This window comes from Tachyglossus aculeatus, chromosome 26, assembly GCF_015852505.1.
Source record: "Tachyglossus aculeatus isolate mTacAcu1 chromosome 26, mTacAcu1.pri, whole genome shotgun sequence".
NCBI lineage: Eukaryota > Metazoa > Chordata > Mammalia > Monotremata > Tachyglossidae > Tachyglossus > Tachyglossus aculeatus.
The window spans coordinates 11,545,377-11,561,158 of NC_052091.1; the positions used below are offsets into that span (position 1 = coordinate 11,545,377).

Genomic DNA, 15,782 nt, shown 5'->3' on the forward strand with positions numbered 1-15,782 from the left:
TTAAGCACTCACTATGTGCCAGGCAGTCTTCCAAGATCTGGGAAAGCTGCAAGATAGTCAGGTTGGGCACAGTCCCTGTCCCACCTGGGGCTCACAATCAATCCCCATTTTACAGATAAGGGACCTGAGACACAGAGAAGTGAAGTGATTTGCCCAAGGTCACACAGCAGACAACTGGCAGAGCCAGGATTAGAACACAGGTCCTTCTGTCTCCCAGTCTAATGCTCCATCTACTAGGCCACACTGCTTCTCGGCATCCCTACTCAGTCGAAACATATCACTCCAGTGTTCACTGCATCTCTCCTTGTGCTGTCCCAGCCTCCCAAGGGACCCAGGGGGCAGGCCGCTTCCAACAGTGCAACCCCAAAGACAGTACAACAGACCACCAAGAACATCCTTTTATTTATGGCTGTAGGAGAAATGAAATAGACATAACATCTAAATAAGGAAAACCATAATGTCAAAAGGTCAGTATTCCTTTGTCCACTTCTCTGCACTCGGAGCTTCAATGGGAAGATCAAAGCTTGCTTCAATGCTAAAGAGAAGCTGAAAGGGCTCTTGGGACTGAGGTTCCCACCGGCTTCTAGATTTCGATTTAGAAGTTTAAAGGAAAGGGGCAGAACTTGGTTATGCTTCTGGAATATCTAAATAAGTATTCCTAATGAAAGGAATATAGATATATCATCTATGATATATGATACATATATAGGATTGTGTTCAAAACCATTTTGGGCAGCCACTGGTATCTCTCCGGTTCACATGGAATTCCCATCACATTGATGTCTCTTCAGTCCCGGGTGGTGGAACGGTGAGGCTGGCTTTGGAAAACCAAAGCTTCCTCATGGTTTCCTCATGGATAGGCACCTTCTGCTTTAATCTACAAGAGCTTGGCTGCAATGATTATTCTCTCAGCCTTATTTGCTATCAACACTCAAGATGGTGTTTTTTCTGTTTGGATAGGAATAGAGTTTTTAAAAAAAGGATAACAAGACAGCTACATATTTCACTAATCAGAAATTAAAATTTTTTTCCTCCTTAAGGATTCCCAACTTGACTTCCTTCTCCTGAATATCTAAAATTATTGCAGACTTTACTTTTTAATTATTGCACTTCCATTTAAAGCTTTAAATTAGCCCTTTGGTGGCAAAGCTCATGCCAATTTTGTATGAAAACTAGATTTTTTCCCCTAATTTTCCTACTAATAAGCACTGAACACCAGTTGAACCTATGGGTGCTTTGGTTTGAAGAACAGTGTGACAAAGACTTTGGATAATGGCTGAAGGTTCGGTTCTCTGAAAAGTCCAAATTTTCTTTAAATATCATAGCAAGAAATATTGGGAGACTATTCCAGTCCTGCTGTTCTTAATCTAAAATGTAACTCGTTACAAAGAATTCATGAAAAAATATCTCTGTACAAAAAAAGCACACATGCTTTTTCAGTGTAAGAAGGGGAAAAATGGTTTGTACGTCCAGTAAAAGCAAAGGCAATTAGTTATTAAATTAGTTAAATAAAAATGCAACTTGGCCAGCCAAGATGCAATAGATTCCATGACACATTAAATCTTGCACTGAACACTTTTGATCCGCTTGACCAGTCAGCAAGTAAATTTCTGAGGGGAAAAACAAAAACAAAAACAGAAACAAAAAAAAAAAAAACAAAGTCACTTGAAATGGATTTATTTCATTAGTGTTAAAAGTTTAAAATAATAATAATTGTGGTCTATCTGATATCACTAGACATAACCAACCCTGTCCCCCATTTTGATGGCTAGCAATATCCTTTGTTTCCCCATTTCCTCAATCTCTTTGGAGTGCAAGATTGGAACTAACACTATCAGATTCAAGAAGGGAGCGCTCTGCTTTTGAAAATTAATTTTCCCCACTGGAGAGAAGCACATTTGGTTTCTGGTCACCCTGACAGAGAAAGATCAGGGGCCCAAACACAAAACACAATCACAAAACTCCTTCTATAGGATGTAGCAGACACTCACAGCATCACTGTTAGGCCTGCTAGCAAATAAGCTCCTGCCTCATTCGAATGATTTGCATCAAGGCAGCTTGAACATCTTCATCCATGTGACCCTGACAATGAAAAAAATGAATTTTGAAATTCTCATTTACAACAGCAGTTTAAAGGCAAAAAGTTAGCAAACGGGGGTGGTGGTTCACCAAAGGCATAATCTTACCATGAAAACTGAGAAAGCCCTAGCAACTAGAGGAATGGGGCAATACAAAGGAGAAGAAATTCAGAATCTGCCAGGGATAATCACTTGGAACGACTTTTGGAGAGTGGATGGTTACATAACTTTTTTTTCCCCAAAAGCGTGGGAATCAACATTTTTTTTTTTTTGGTTATGTGTTCCAGCCAACAAGAGCAGCATGAAATTACAAGTGGGTATAGAAATTGAGGAGGAATAATATTAAATTTAAAGAGATTGTGGAGGTTGATCAACTGCAGCAAGCCAATATGGCCCACATCCCTTTTCCTGCTTCAAAACGGAATTTAAATGGATTTCGACACAACACTTCCTATTAATATAAAAGGCTTTTCTTCCAAAATCTGTTTCTGGAACAGCAGGATGTTTAAATTTCAAACATTAGCCATAGTTGACTAAACTGAATTTCTTAGTTAACTTTATGGTGCCAGAAGGCAAGATTTTTCAGATGCCAATTCCTTTTGTTTTGTGTTGCATTAGGAGTTGGTAGCAGAAAAGAAATTTCAAAACTCAGCGGCGTACTTTCCAAGTTATGATTCAATTTCAGAGGGTCTGAAGAAGAACGCTAGCATCCGCTCAACTGGATGACAGTTTCTTCTGATTTATCAACAAGAGGCCCAAGTTCATTCTCCTTGCCCTCCCTTCAGCGAATACCACTTTGGATGTGTCAATCAAGCAATCTGTCGATGGGATTTAATTAGCGCTTATTCAGTGCAGAGCACTGTACTGAGCGCTTTTTAAAGGTGTTGGTTAAGCACATATTGTGTGTCCAACACTGTTTTAAGTGCCGCAGTAGATACAAATGAATTAAGTCAGACACAATCCCTGTCCCATATCACAGTTTAAGTAGGAGGGAGAACTGAGGCACAGAAGTGCTCGAGGTCAGACAACAAGCATTTGGCAGAGTTGGGATCAGAACCTGGGTTCCTCTGACTCCCAGGACTGTGCTCTGCACATAGTAAGCGCTCAATAAATACGATTGATGATGCCCTTTCCACTAGGCAATACTCTTGGGAAAGCACTCTATGGCAGAGTTGGTAGATGTGATAACTGGCCACAAGCAGTTCACGGTCCCCAGGAAGGTTTACAGTCCTGCATTTGGTCAACATCCTCAATGCAAGTCCCTTTCATCAGCATGGCCTAGTGGAAGAAGCACAGGCCTGGGAGTCAGAGGACATGGGTTCTAATCACAGCTCTGCCACATGTCTGCTGAGTGACCTTGGGCAAGTCACTTCACTTCTCTGTGTCTCAGTTCCCTCATCTGTAAAATGGGGATTAAGCTTGTGAGCTGCTTGTGGGACAGGGACTGTCCAGCCTGATCACCTTGAATCTACCCCAGGGCTTAGTGCTTGGTACACAGCAATCGCTTAACAAATACTATTATTATTAATAATAATAATAATAATTATTATTATTATTATTCAGCCTTCTGTCCCACTGCTGCTCTCCTCTGGTCCCACAACCTCCACTGCCTCTGATCTCCCAGCAATTCTCCACACCCGACTGTCCAAGTATATTCCCTCTCTCAGGCCATTCCTTCTTTTCTCTAGTTCCTTTCCCTCATCTCCATCAAATTCAAGCTTCCTCCCCTTCAGAGCTCCTGGCTAGATGCCCTGTTTTCTCTTGGCATTCCACTTTTCAGTGAACTGCTCTCTGCCACCCCCGTCACCGAAAATGGAATCTCTCTCCCAACTTCCTAGCGATCTGACTCATTCAATCATATTTATTGAGTGCTTACTGTGTGCAGAGCACTGTACTAAGTGCTTGGGAAAATACAGTACAACAGTAAACAGTAAACATTCCCTGCCCACAATGAGCTCACAGTGAAGAATGGGGGAGACAGACATCAATACAAATAAATAAATAATAAATGATGATGTCTCCAGTGCTGTTTCTCAAAACAAGCCCTGCCTCTAATTACCTGGTGATGGCATTTACTGAGCACCTACTGGGTGTGATGCTCTGTACTAAGCCCTCGGGAAAGGCCAACAGAAGCCATGAGACAAGTCCCTTGCTCACAGGGAGCTTGCACTCTAATATCAGAGATAAACAAAATGCATTTACAAATAAGCAGAATAAATAGTGTCTGTACAATTGAAAATACACAAACACACATACATAAATCTGTATATCTTCAGGAAGGGTCAAAATAAATACTTCAGTTGGGAAAGGTTTGTTGGAGGAGTTGGAGTTTTAGGATGGCTTTGACCATGGAAAACAATCACCCTAATAATTATTATTACTTCCCATGGTCAGAGTCATCCTTAAATTATTAATAATAATCATAATGATGACATTTTCTATGCACTTACTGTGTGGGAACCCTGGAATTAATACCAGGTCTTCAGATTGGATACAGTCCCTGTCCGACCCAGGGATCACAATTTATCTTATCCTGTTTTTCGGATGAGAAAACAGTCCCAAAGGAAGCTGGGCTCTGCACTAGGCACTGCAATCTGTGACTTTTGAATCCTTGATATTCATCCCATCCCCAAACCCACAGCACTTATGTTCATATCTTTAAATTATATATTCTAAATAACTTATTTCTTCATATTAATGTACGTCTTCCCCTCTAGACTGTAAGCTCATTATTGGCAGGGAACGTGTCTGCTAATTCTGTTGTATTGTCCTCTCCCAAGCACCTAGTATAGTGCTCTGCACATAGAAAGTGCTCAATAAATACAATTGATTGACTCTGCCAGATCTGTGATGGGGACAGGAGATGCATTCTCAGCCTGGATTTCTCTGCAGAATCGCCACCTTGAAAGTCAGTTCTGGCAGGAAGCCCGGGGAGAGTTCCCCTTGGAAAACTTTTGTCCAATTAAAATGAGCATCACTCATAATTACTCATTCTTTCAGCTGGTAAGTTTCAAATCTCACTCACTCAGTGGGCCTCATTTAGACAGTAAGCATCTAGGGCTCAGAAAACTTCTCTCTCTCTCTTTCGTTGCCCTGAGGATACTTTCAATACTCGCATCATTTCTCGAGAAATCTCACAACATGACCAACTGACAAAGTTATTTTCATCTCTACATGTGTTCTTTGTACTTTTTTGGGTAGGGTCACAAGTCTCTCCCTGAAAATGCAGAGAATATTCCTGAGCTGCCATGACATACACTAAGGCCTCGCTACTGTACTTTTTCAGCAGACGGAGATGTGTTGATGGCTCCGATTTATCTCCGGATAGCGACACCATTAATTGTGTCACCAATGCATGTTGCCAAACTGTCTATAAACTGAGCGACAAGCAGATGGAGACGGCACTAAATTTAATATGCTGTGTTGCCATTTAGCTTCTTAAATTTCTTCCTGGAGATACACAGGCCCTGCTCAAAGAAATATAATTATTTTTAAATAAGCATATGGGATGTTGCTACTCAAAACATCAACCACATTCATTTTAAGTTTTACTTCAAAATGGAGAAAGAAAATTAAAAAATTCAAAAAAACTTTTCTTCAGTAGATTTACCTGGGCAGCGCTCAGGAGGTGAGTCCTATAAGTTGCAATCACTTCTTGGTGCTGCCTTTCGGTGTCCTATAAGCAGAAAAGAGAAAAGTGCACAAAAAAATCACTTTTATTACACTTGAATTTTCAACACAGTTGAGTAACGGTGTTACTTCATTTATAAATGGAATCTGTTCTCAGGCAATGGGTTTTGAACTTCATAACACATTGATAAAGCATGATCAAAGGACCACTGGATTCCTCCTCCATTCCTTTCTGGACTGTAAGTTCCTTATGGGCAGAGGAACTTGTTTACCAACTCTATTATATTGTACTCTCCTAAGTGCTTAGTACAGTGCTTAATAAATATGGTTGACTGACTGATGGATTGATTGGTAGCTCAGGTTTGGTGTTTTGAGAGAGACACAAGAGAGGAAGGGAGCACACTGTGGGAATATTTATCAAGTGCTCGCTTACTGGGTGCCAAGCATGTCATCAAACTTCTCTGGGACTCAGTTACTTCATCTGTAAAATGGGGATTAAGACGGTGAGCCCCATGTAGGATAGGGACTGTATCCAACCTGGTTAGCTTGTATCTCCCCCAGTACTTAGAACAGTGCCTGTCACAGAGTAAGCGCTTAAGAAACACCATCATTGTTGTTACTATTAAGTGCTGGGGAAGAATGTATAGGTAGGGATTAGACAGTTCCCCATCTCTGTTTTAGTGTAAAACTCATGGGTCTGGAATAGAGGGGTCTGGGTTCAGGTCCCATGTCTGCCTGCTATGTAACCTTGGGCCAGTCACAAACTCCCGGAGCCTCAGTTTCCCCATCTGTAAAATAGGGATAATGATACCTTCCTCTCTGAATCTCACAAGTAGAGAGAAGTAATATGATTGGAAAATGAAAGCACTCCATAGACTAAAGGCATTAGTATTACCCTGCCTCAAGTTTGGTAAGTGCATATTATGTGCTACACACTGCTCGAAGTGCTGGGGTAGGTACCAATTAATTAGGTCAGACACAGTTCCTGTCCCACATAGGGCTTACAGACTAAGAAGGAGGGAGGACAGGTATTTAATCACCATTTTGCAGATGAGGAAACTGAGGCCCAGAGAAGTTAGACGACTTGTCCAAGGTCACACATCAAGCATTTAGCAGAGACAGAATTAGAACCCAGGTCCTCTGACTGCGAGGCCCATGCTCTCTCCTCTAGACCATGCTGTTTTAAAGTGTTGCAGAAGCTTGTTGACCTGGATTCACCTTACATCTACGAAGAAGGAGAACGGCACTGTGAATTGGTTCATCAACATAGCATCCCACTATAGACCTTCTAGGGAAATAACTTCTTCTCTTCAGGATCAATTAGTGTAGAAAGTCCTATCCGGCAATACGAGAGAGCAAAATTAAATCCACTTAAGAAAAGTTCATTTAAATAGGATTTTTCAGGAGAGTCAACTTAGAGTTGTAATTAGGATACCACACTATCTCAGGAAGTTTTGTTTAGCAGAGACAGAAAATTCCAAAGAAACAAGGGCTAGGGCCTTGTGATGCTCACGGATTCTACAGAGATGATCTGGCATTGTATTGGGCCCAAGAACAGAATATAAGATGCATTTTTAATGAGAAAGAAGATTTGCAGCTTCAAATTCTAATTCTTCACAGGTCGCCTCTATAATAGCCAGTTACCGCCACACACACCCACACCTGCAAAGACACACCTTTACCCCTCGACACCGAACAGTAACGGAGGCTTTGACAACAGAAAGAGGATTTCCACCCCAATTCTTGACCCCTTCCAGTACGAACCTCTACACCTGACCTTCTCTAATGGAGTCATTTTTGTACAGTAAGCCCCAATGAATACAACACCAAAATGACATTTTATAAAAACGAGTATGGGGTGTGGATTTTTTGGCCTACTGGGGGCACGGTCACCTCCCTCCATATCTCTGGACCCACATTTTTTCTTTGAAAAACATCACGAGCTATTTTAAAATTATTCCCATGGCGGGGACGGGGGAATGGGAGATGATCAGATTTAGAGTGAGGTAAAATGAAGCTGACTTCCCCTTTTTCTGTGCCCGTAGAAAGCTGCCCTTAAATGCCTGTGATTTTTGAGATTTACAAAATAATAACAGCAACTGTGGCATGTGTGGCACTTATTATGTGCCAGGCACCGTTTTAAGTGCTGGGGTAAAAACAAGATAATCCCTGCCCCACACAGGGGTCACGGTCTCGATCCTATTTTTACAGATGAGGGAACTGAGGCCCAGAGAAGTGAAGTGACTTGCCCAAGTTCCCACAGCAGACAAGTGGTGGAGCTGGGACTAAAACCCAGGTCTTTCCGGCTCCCAGGCTCATGCACTATCCATGAGGCCATGCTGCTTCTCAAGCTATTGTCAGACAAGATATTGTCTGATCACCTGCAGAGAGAGAGCCCGTGTCATCTCCTCCACTGGATTCATTATCCTATCATCACCATTTGGAAGGCAGATCTCTTTTTCACTGCGTGTCTGCGACACTCTCCCTCTTTCAATGTGCTCCTGCCTGAAGAGGGTGGTGCTCTTCCGCTGAATCCTAATGTAAATATATTGGCTAGACAGTCCAATTCTGCCTCTTGCAAAGTGGGAGACCACGCAAAGGGATATAATTGTAATCCCTTTGTAGACGGATGTGGAGGAGCAGAGAAGGAGAAGGAAGAGGAGGAGGAGAAGGAGGAGGAGGAAAAGAGCAATTCTGGCTGCCTTGTGCTGCGAATTCATTCATTCAATCGCATTTATTGAGCACTTACTGTGTGCAGAGTACTGTATTCTCCCAAGCGGTTTATACAACAAACGGACCCCTCCCCTACCCATAATGAGCTTGTACTAAGCACTTGGAAGAATACAATAAATGGACATATTCCCTACCCATAACAAGCTTGCAGTCTAGATGAGGGGAGACAGACATTAATACAAATAAGTAAATGACAGATATATACTTAAGTGCTGTGGGGCTGGGAGGGGGGAAGAACAAAGGGAGCAAGTCAGGGCAACCCAGAAGGGAGTGCGAGAAGAGGAAAGAGGGGCTTAGTCAGGGAAGGCCTCTTGGAGGAGATGTGCCTTCAATAAGGCTTTGAAGCAGGGGAGAGTCATTGTCTTTCTGATTTGAGGAGGGAGGGAGTTCCAGGCTAGAGGCAGGATGTGGACCAGAAGTCGGCAGTGAGACAGGCCAGACCGAGGCACAGTGAGAAGTTTAGCATTAGAGGAGTGAAGCGTGTGGGCTGGGTTGTAGGAGGAGAGTAGCGAGGTGAGGTATGAGAGGGCAAGGTGATTGCTTAAAGCCAATGGTGAGGAGTTTTTGTTTGAAGTGGACATGAACAGGCAACCGTGTAGAGATGCTACTTGGTCCCCCAGGGCTCAAACACAAACTACTGCAGAATGATCATGCAATAGGGAAAGGCGCCCTAGTGGAAGGGAAGTGGAAGGAGCCTAGCCGCCCCCCACAAAAAAAACCCCCAAAGCACAGGGTTAAAGGAACCCTAAACTAATTATGGATAAGCCGTCATTTAAAACATCAATTTGACATATTAACAGGAAGAGGATAATAGTCATCATCATCATGGCACTTGTTTTTTTTATTGGTATTTTTTAAGCTCTTACTTTGTTCCAGGCACTGTACCAAGCGCTGGGGAAGATACAGGCTAACCAAGTTGGACTCAGTCCATGTCCCACATGGGACTCAAAGTCTTACAGTTGAGGTAAGAGAAGCACAGAGAAGTGAAGTGACTTGCCCAAGGTCACTCGGTAGACAAGTGACAGAGCTGGGATTAGAACCCAGATCATTCCTTCTGACTCCTAGGTTGGTGCTCTATCCACTAGGCCATGCTGCTTATACTAGGTGCCAAGCAATGTGCTACGTGCTGGGGTAGATACAATCCAATCAGACTGGACACAGTCCCTGTCCGAAACGGGGCTCCCAGACTAAGGAAGGATGACAGGAAGGAAGGATGGGGAAGCAGCGTGGCTCAGTGGAAAGAGCATGGGCTTGGGAGTCAGAGGTCATGGGTTCTAATGCCAGCTCCTCCGCTTGTCAATCAATCAATCATTTATTGAGCACTTACTGTGTGCACAGCACTGTACTAAGCGCTTGGAAAGTCCAAGTTGGCAACACATAGAGACGGTCTCTACCCAAAAGTGGGCTCACAGTCTAGAAGGGGGAGACAGAAAACAAAACAAAACATATTAACAAAATAAAATAAATAGAATAAATATGTACATATAAAATAAATAAATAGAGTAATCATCATCATCATCAATCGTATTTATTGAGCGCTTACTATGTGCAGAGCACTGTACTAAGCGCTTGGGAAGTACAAATTGGCAACATATAGAGACAGTCCCTACCCAACAGTGGGTTCACAGTCTAAAAGTGGGAGACAGAGAACAAAACCAAACATACTAACAAAATAAAATAAATAGAATAGATATGTACAAGTAAAATAAATAAATAAATACATACATACATACAAACACGTATACATATATACAGGTGCTGTGGGGAAGGGAAGGAGGTAAGGCGGGGGGGGGAGAGTGGGAGGAGGGGTAGAGGAAGGAGGGGGCTCAGTCTGGGAAGGCCTCCTAAAATCAAAAATCAAACAGACGGACGGACAGACGGGCAGCAGCCGGAGTGGCAAGAGAAGAGGGGAATAATAATAATAATGACAATAATAATAATAATGATGATGGAAGCATCAGCTGTGTGACTTTGGGCAAATCATTTCACTTCTCTGTACCTCAGTTACCTCATCTGGAATATGGGGATTGAGACTGAGAGCCCCATGTGGGAAAACCTGATCACCTTGTATCCTCCCCAGCACCTAGAACAGTGCTTTGCACATAGTACATAACAAAATGCCATCATTATTATTATTAATACAGCGCTCCGCACACAGCAGCATGGTTTAGAGGAAAGAGCGCAGGCTTGGGAGTCAAAGAATGTGGGTTCTAATCCTGACTCTGCCACTTGTCTGCTGTGTGACCTTGGCAAGCCACTTAACTTCTCTGTGCCTCAGTTACCTCACTTGTAAAATGGGGATTAAGACTGTGAGCGCCATGTGGGACAATCTGATTATCTTGTATACAACCCAGTGCTTAGAACAGGGGTTGGCGCACAGTAAGCATTTAACAAATACCATTATTATTAGCAGTAGTAGTAGTAAGCGTTCAATAAATACGACTGACTGACAAAAATAAAGAGCCGGAAAGTAAACCTTTCACTTCACTTTGTACTGATCACACCCTTGTTCAGAGACTGTGCATACTTTGGATCCTGGCCGTTTAGCCAAGTTGTTCAAAAACTGGTGGGTCCTCTGAGAAAAGGAAAGATGTGGGCCAAGGTAAAGCACCATTTCAGGGGTCCATGTCTTTGCAATGGTTGCCAAAGATAAGAACAAGGCACAGGCTTGTGGGCCTGGCCGGGATGGGGAATCTGATATCCCAGGAGGACTGTGAGCTTGCTATGGGCAGGGAATGTGTCTGTTTACTGTTCTAGTATACTCTCCCAAGCGTTTGGTACAGTGCTTTGCACGTGGTAAGCACTCAGTTAATACGATAATGAATGGGGCCTCTGAGGCCCATTCTCTTCCCCAGGCAGTTCCTCTCATACTTGTGATCTACGTTCAAACCTGGGGGCCCGAGCCTAGAACCAGATTGCTTTGCTTCTGCTGAATGAATCCAGTGATCTGCTCACAGGGAGTGCCATATTGGAAGCCTCTTCCCCACCCAGCCTCCCAGCTGCTCAAACTCCCACGGCCCCCTTCCACTCCTCCTCCAACCATGGAGGACTCCCCTGGAGCTGGCATTTTCATTCATTTATTCCATTGGATTTACTGATCACTTACTAAAGCACTGTACTAAACTCCTGGGACAGTACAATATAATAATAAACAGACGCATTCCCTGCCCACAATAAGCTTGCAGTCTACAGAGCGGGAGACCGATATTAATATAAATAAATTACCCCTGGGGCCCAGCCACCTGTATTATTATGATTATTATAATTTTAATAATCTTATTTATTGAGCACTTACTGTGTGCAGGGCACTGTACTAAGTGCTTGAGAGGATACAATATAACATCAAACACATTCCTTGCCCACAATAAGCTCACAGCCTAGAGGGGGAGAGCATTAATATAAATAGAATAAATAAATAAATTACAGCTCTACCCCTATGTGCCATGGGGAAGGCAGAGAGGACGAATGAAGGAGCAAGTATGAGTGGTGCAGAAGGGAGTGGGAGAAAAGGAGGGCTCAGTCAGGGAAGGTTTTCTGGAGGAGATGTGCCTTCAATAAGGCCTTGAAGTGGGGGGAGAGATGGGTCTTCATGTCAGATGGTCCCCGGGCATTCCTCGTGCGTACCCGCTTGAATCCTTCTGGGACTGGAGGCCAGGAACATGTGTTACCTCTGGGCTGGGCCCGACCCCAGGATGTGGCTTAGGCAGACCTACTATACACCCATCACTGACACCTGCCTGGAAGTGGGATTGCCAGGGGCCAAAAAAGCCTTGAGCTCCCATGCAAGTGATTCCCTGACAGTCATGTGCCCAATCTAGGCAGAAAATCTGGGAGGGATGGAAAGTCAGTTCTACCTGCTCTGCTCCAATCAATCAATCAATCAATCGTATTTACTGAGCGCTTACTTTGTGCAGAGCACTGTACTAGGCGCTTGGGAAGTACAAGTTGGCAACATATAGAGACAGTCCCTACCCAACAGTGGGCTCACGGTCTAAAAGGGGGAGACAGAGAACAAAACCAAACATACTAACAAAATAAAATAAATAGAATAGATATGTACAAGTAAAATAAATAAATAGAGTAATAAATATGTACAAACATATATACATATATACAGGTGCTGTGGGGAAGGGAAGGAGGTAAGATGAGGGGGATGGAGAGGGGGATGAGGAGGCATTGGGGCCCAGTGGAAGGAGCATGGACCTGGGAGTCAAAAGATCTAGGTTGTAAACCCGGCTCGGCTACTTATCTGTTGTGTGACTTTGGGCAAGCACTTAACTCATCTGTGCTCTGACTTCTTAATTTAGAAAAAGGAGATTCAGTACCTGTTCTCCTTTGCACTAAGACTGTGAGCTCCATGTGGCACAGTGACTGTGTGCAACCTGATTACCCTGGATCTACCCCAAGGCTCAGTACAGAGACTGGCACAGAGTAAGCACTGAACAAATACTACAATTAGTATTGGTCTAGATTGTAAGCTTGTTATGAACAGGGAATGTGTCTGTTATATTGTACTCCCCCAAGCACTTAGTACAGTGCTATGTCCACAGTTCCCTCTGGAGTCAAAAGGGGGGAATGGACTTCAGTGTTTTTTCCAAGATCTAAATTCAGTCATTGATTCATTCATTGAATCATATTTATTAAGTGCTTACTGTGTGCAGAGCACTGTACTAAGCACTTGGGAAAGAACAGTACAACAACAAACAGTGACAATCCCTGCCCACAATGAGCTCACAGCCTAGAGTGGGGGAGACAAACAACAATACAAATAAATAAAATGACAGGTATATACATAAGTGCTGTGGGGTTGGGAGGGTAGCTGGGGAAGAGCAAAAGGAGCAAGTTAGGGAGATGTAGAAGGGAGTGGGAGATGAGGAAAAGTGGGGCTTAGTCTGGAAAGGCCTCTTGGAAGGAGATTTGCCTTCAATAAGGCTTTGAAGGGGCAAGAGTAATTGTCTGGCCCATTTGAGGAGGGAGGGCATTGCAGGCCAGAGGCAGGACATGGGCCAGGGATCAGCGACGAGACTGGTGAGACGGAGGCACAGTGAGAAGGTTAGCACCAGTGAAGCAAAGTATGTGGGCTGGGTTGTAGGAGGAGAGAAGCAAGGTGAGGTAGAAGGAGGTAAGGTAATGTACAGCTTTAAAGCCAATGGTGAGGAGTTTTTGTTTGATACGGAGGTGGAGAGACAGCTCCACCCCCCCTTCAAAACAAACTTCAGAAAATCCAAGACACAATTCCTGAAAACAAGCTTGTTATCCCAACACCCGGCAGACAGTATAAGTGGGAATGCTGTCGTCGGCAAAACGTCACCTGAGCTTTACTTACAGCCAGCTGTTGCTTCAAGGATTTCACCTGGTGCTGCAGTGCTTCAACCTGCTGGTTTTGTTTCTTCGTTGGATTCTCCCCAGCGTTGGTAGGCTGTGAGAGACCATTGACTGTTTGTTTCAGGCGTTCTATGTCTCTAAGTAGTTCAGTTATCTTTGAAGAGAAGTGGAGGAAATAATTATCAACCTACATTCCCTTATAAACTAACATTCACTTGTAGTCAAAGGGCAAATCTTAAATCACTGCAGGTCTTATTCTTTCAGATAATAATAATAATAATGGCATTTATTAAGTGCTTACTATGTGCAAAGCACTGTTCTAAGCCCTGGGGAGGTTACAAGGTGATCAGGTTGTCCCACGGGGGGTTCACAGTCTTAATCCCCATTTTACAGATGAGGTAACTGAGGCACAGAGAAGTAAAGTGACTTGCCCAAAGTCACAAAGCTGACAATTGACGGAGCTGGGATATGATCCCATGACCTCTGACTCCAAAGTCCATGCTCTTTCCACTGAGCCATGCTGCTTCAGATGTTCTGTGCCTTTTTCTAAATGCACAATTTCCATTTTTTTTACAGTATTTGTTAAGTACTTATTATGTGCCAGGCAGTGTACTAAGCATTGAGGTAGTTAAAAGCTCATCAGCTTGGAAACAGTCCCTGGCCCACTGACTCCCAGGCCCATGCTCTATCCACTAGGCCATGCTGCTTTTTCTTTCACCTTTTTCCAAAAGTTAAATTCACTGAGGAAAATTAGAATGGCATCATGATTATGTGTCACACTAAATGTGTTCGATTTCATTAAGGTCCTTGAAAAAGCAATTACCAACATCACATAATAGATCTTTGTCTTCTAACAGATGATTTCAGAAACCTCCAGGTGATAACCCCAAAACACAAACAGAGCTAAGGATCCAAAAGCAGTGTGGCGAATTGGAAAGAGCCCAGGCCTGGGAGTCAGAACACCTGGGTTCTAAACCAGGCTCTGCCTCTTGCCTGCTGGGTGACCTTGGGTAAGTCACTTAACTTCTCTGTGCCTGTTTCGTCATCTGAAAAAAAGAAAAAATGGGGGTTAAATTCTACTCCCTCCTACTTACATTGTGAGCCCCAAGTGGGACAGGACCATATCCAATCTGATTATCTTGTATCCACCCCAGTGCTTAGTACAGTGTTTGGCATACAGGAAGCACTGAAAGAACCAAAAACATTTTGCTCTTGAAAAACCCCACCTACAGAGTCTCAAATTGCCCCTCAGGGGAAATCGATCCCTCGGGTGTGTTTGAGTCACCCCCTCTCTCAGCTGGACACCTCCCTGCAGCACCCTGACAACAAATGGCTAAAGACCATAGATTGTAAACTCGCTGTGGGCAGGGACCTGTGTCTACCAGCCCTACTATACTGTCCTCTCCCAGGAATTTAGCACAGTGCTCTGCACACAGTTAAGCACTCAACAGTACGCTCGTTACGGGGGGGGGGGATGTGGTTGCTAATTCTGTTGATTCGTACTCCCCAAGAGTTTAGCAGGGTGCTCCGCCCACAGCGAACCCTCAATAAATACCACCGATTGTTTGACCGTGCCCCATGCAAGCAGGAAGCTCGGCACCATTGGGCAGGGACCCAAGAGCTGCTGTCTCGGTGGAGGAAAAGGAGGGGGAGGATGAAGGGAAGACAGAAAGAAGCATCTTAGTTTTCTTCATCCTTCTACCCCATGGCCATTACCAAAGGGGGCGGGGGGAAACGAGTGCAGAGGAATGCTGTCACAAGGCCAAGCGGCCAAAAAGCAGGACACGGGAGGGGAAGTTTCATGTGTGGAAAGAAGGCAGAGGGTACCTAATAATAATAACTATGGCATTTGTTAAGTGCTTACTATGTGCCAAGCACTGTTCTAAGAGCTGGGGTAGATACAAGGTAATCAAGTTGGACACAGTCCCTGTCCCACATGGGGCTCACAGTCTCAATCCCCATTTTACAGATGAGGTAACTGAGGCCCAGAGAAGTTAAGTGACTTGCCCAAGGTCA

At 43.8% G+C, this 15,782-nt stretch overlaps 1 protein-coding gene across 5 annotated transcripts in view; it reads right to left on the minus strand.

The window, feature by feature from the left end:
* Positions 1 to 383: 383 nt before the first annotated feature.
* The window catches only part of UACA (uveal autoantigen with coiled-coil domains and ankyrin repeats), a 115,922-nt gene continuing 100,523 nt past the window's right edge, over positions 384 to 15,782 (minus strand). For 4 of the 5 annotated variants that reach the window (XM_038766807.1, XM_038766809.1, XM_038766806.1 and 1 more), the window contains 4 exons: positions 13,768 to 13,920; positions 5,689 to 5,754; positions 1,992 to 2,082; positions 384 to 1,610 (listed from right to left, as the gene is read on the minus strand). In XM_038766807.1, the coding sequence (XP_038622735.1) occupies positions 2,011 to 2,082; positions 5,689 to 5,754; positions 13,768 to 13,920 (291 nt within the window). In that variant the 3' untranslated portion in view covers positions 384 to 1,610; positions 1,992 to 2,010. Of the gene's footprint in view, positions 1,611 to 1,991; positions 2,083 to 5,688; positions 5,755 to 6,875; positions 6,934 to 13,767; positions 13,921 to 15,782 lie in introns of those variants that run through there. The other variant, XM_038766808.1, reaches the window with a different exon arrangement.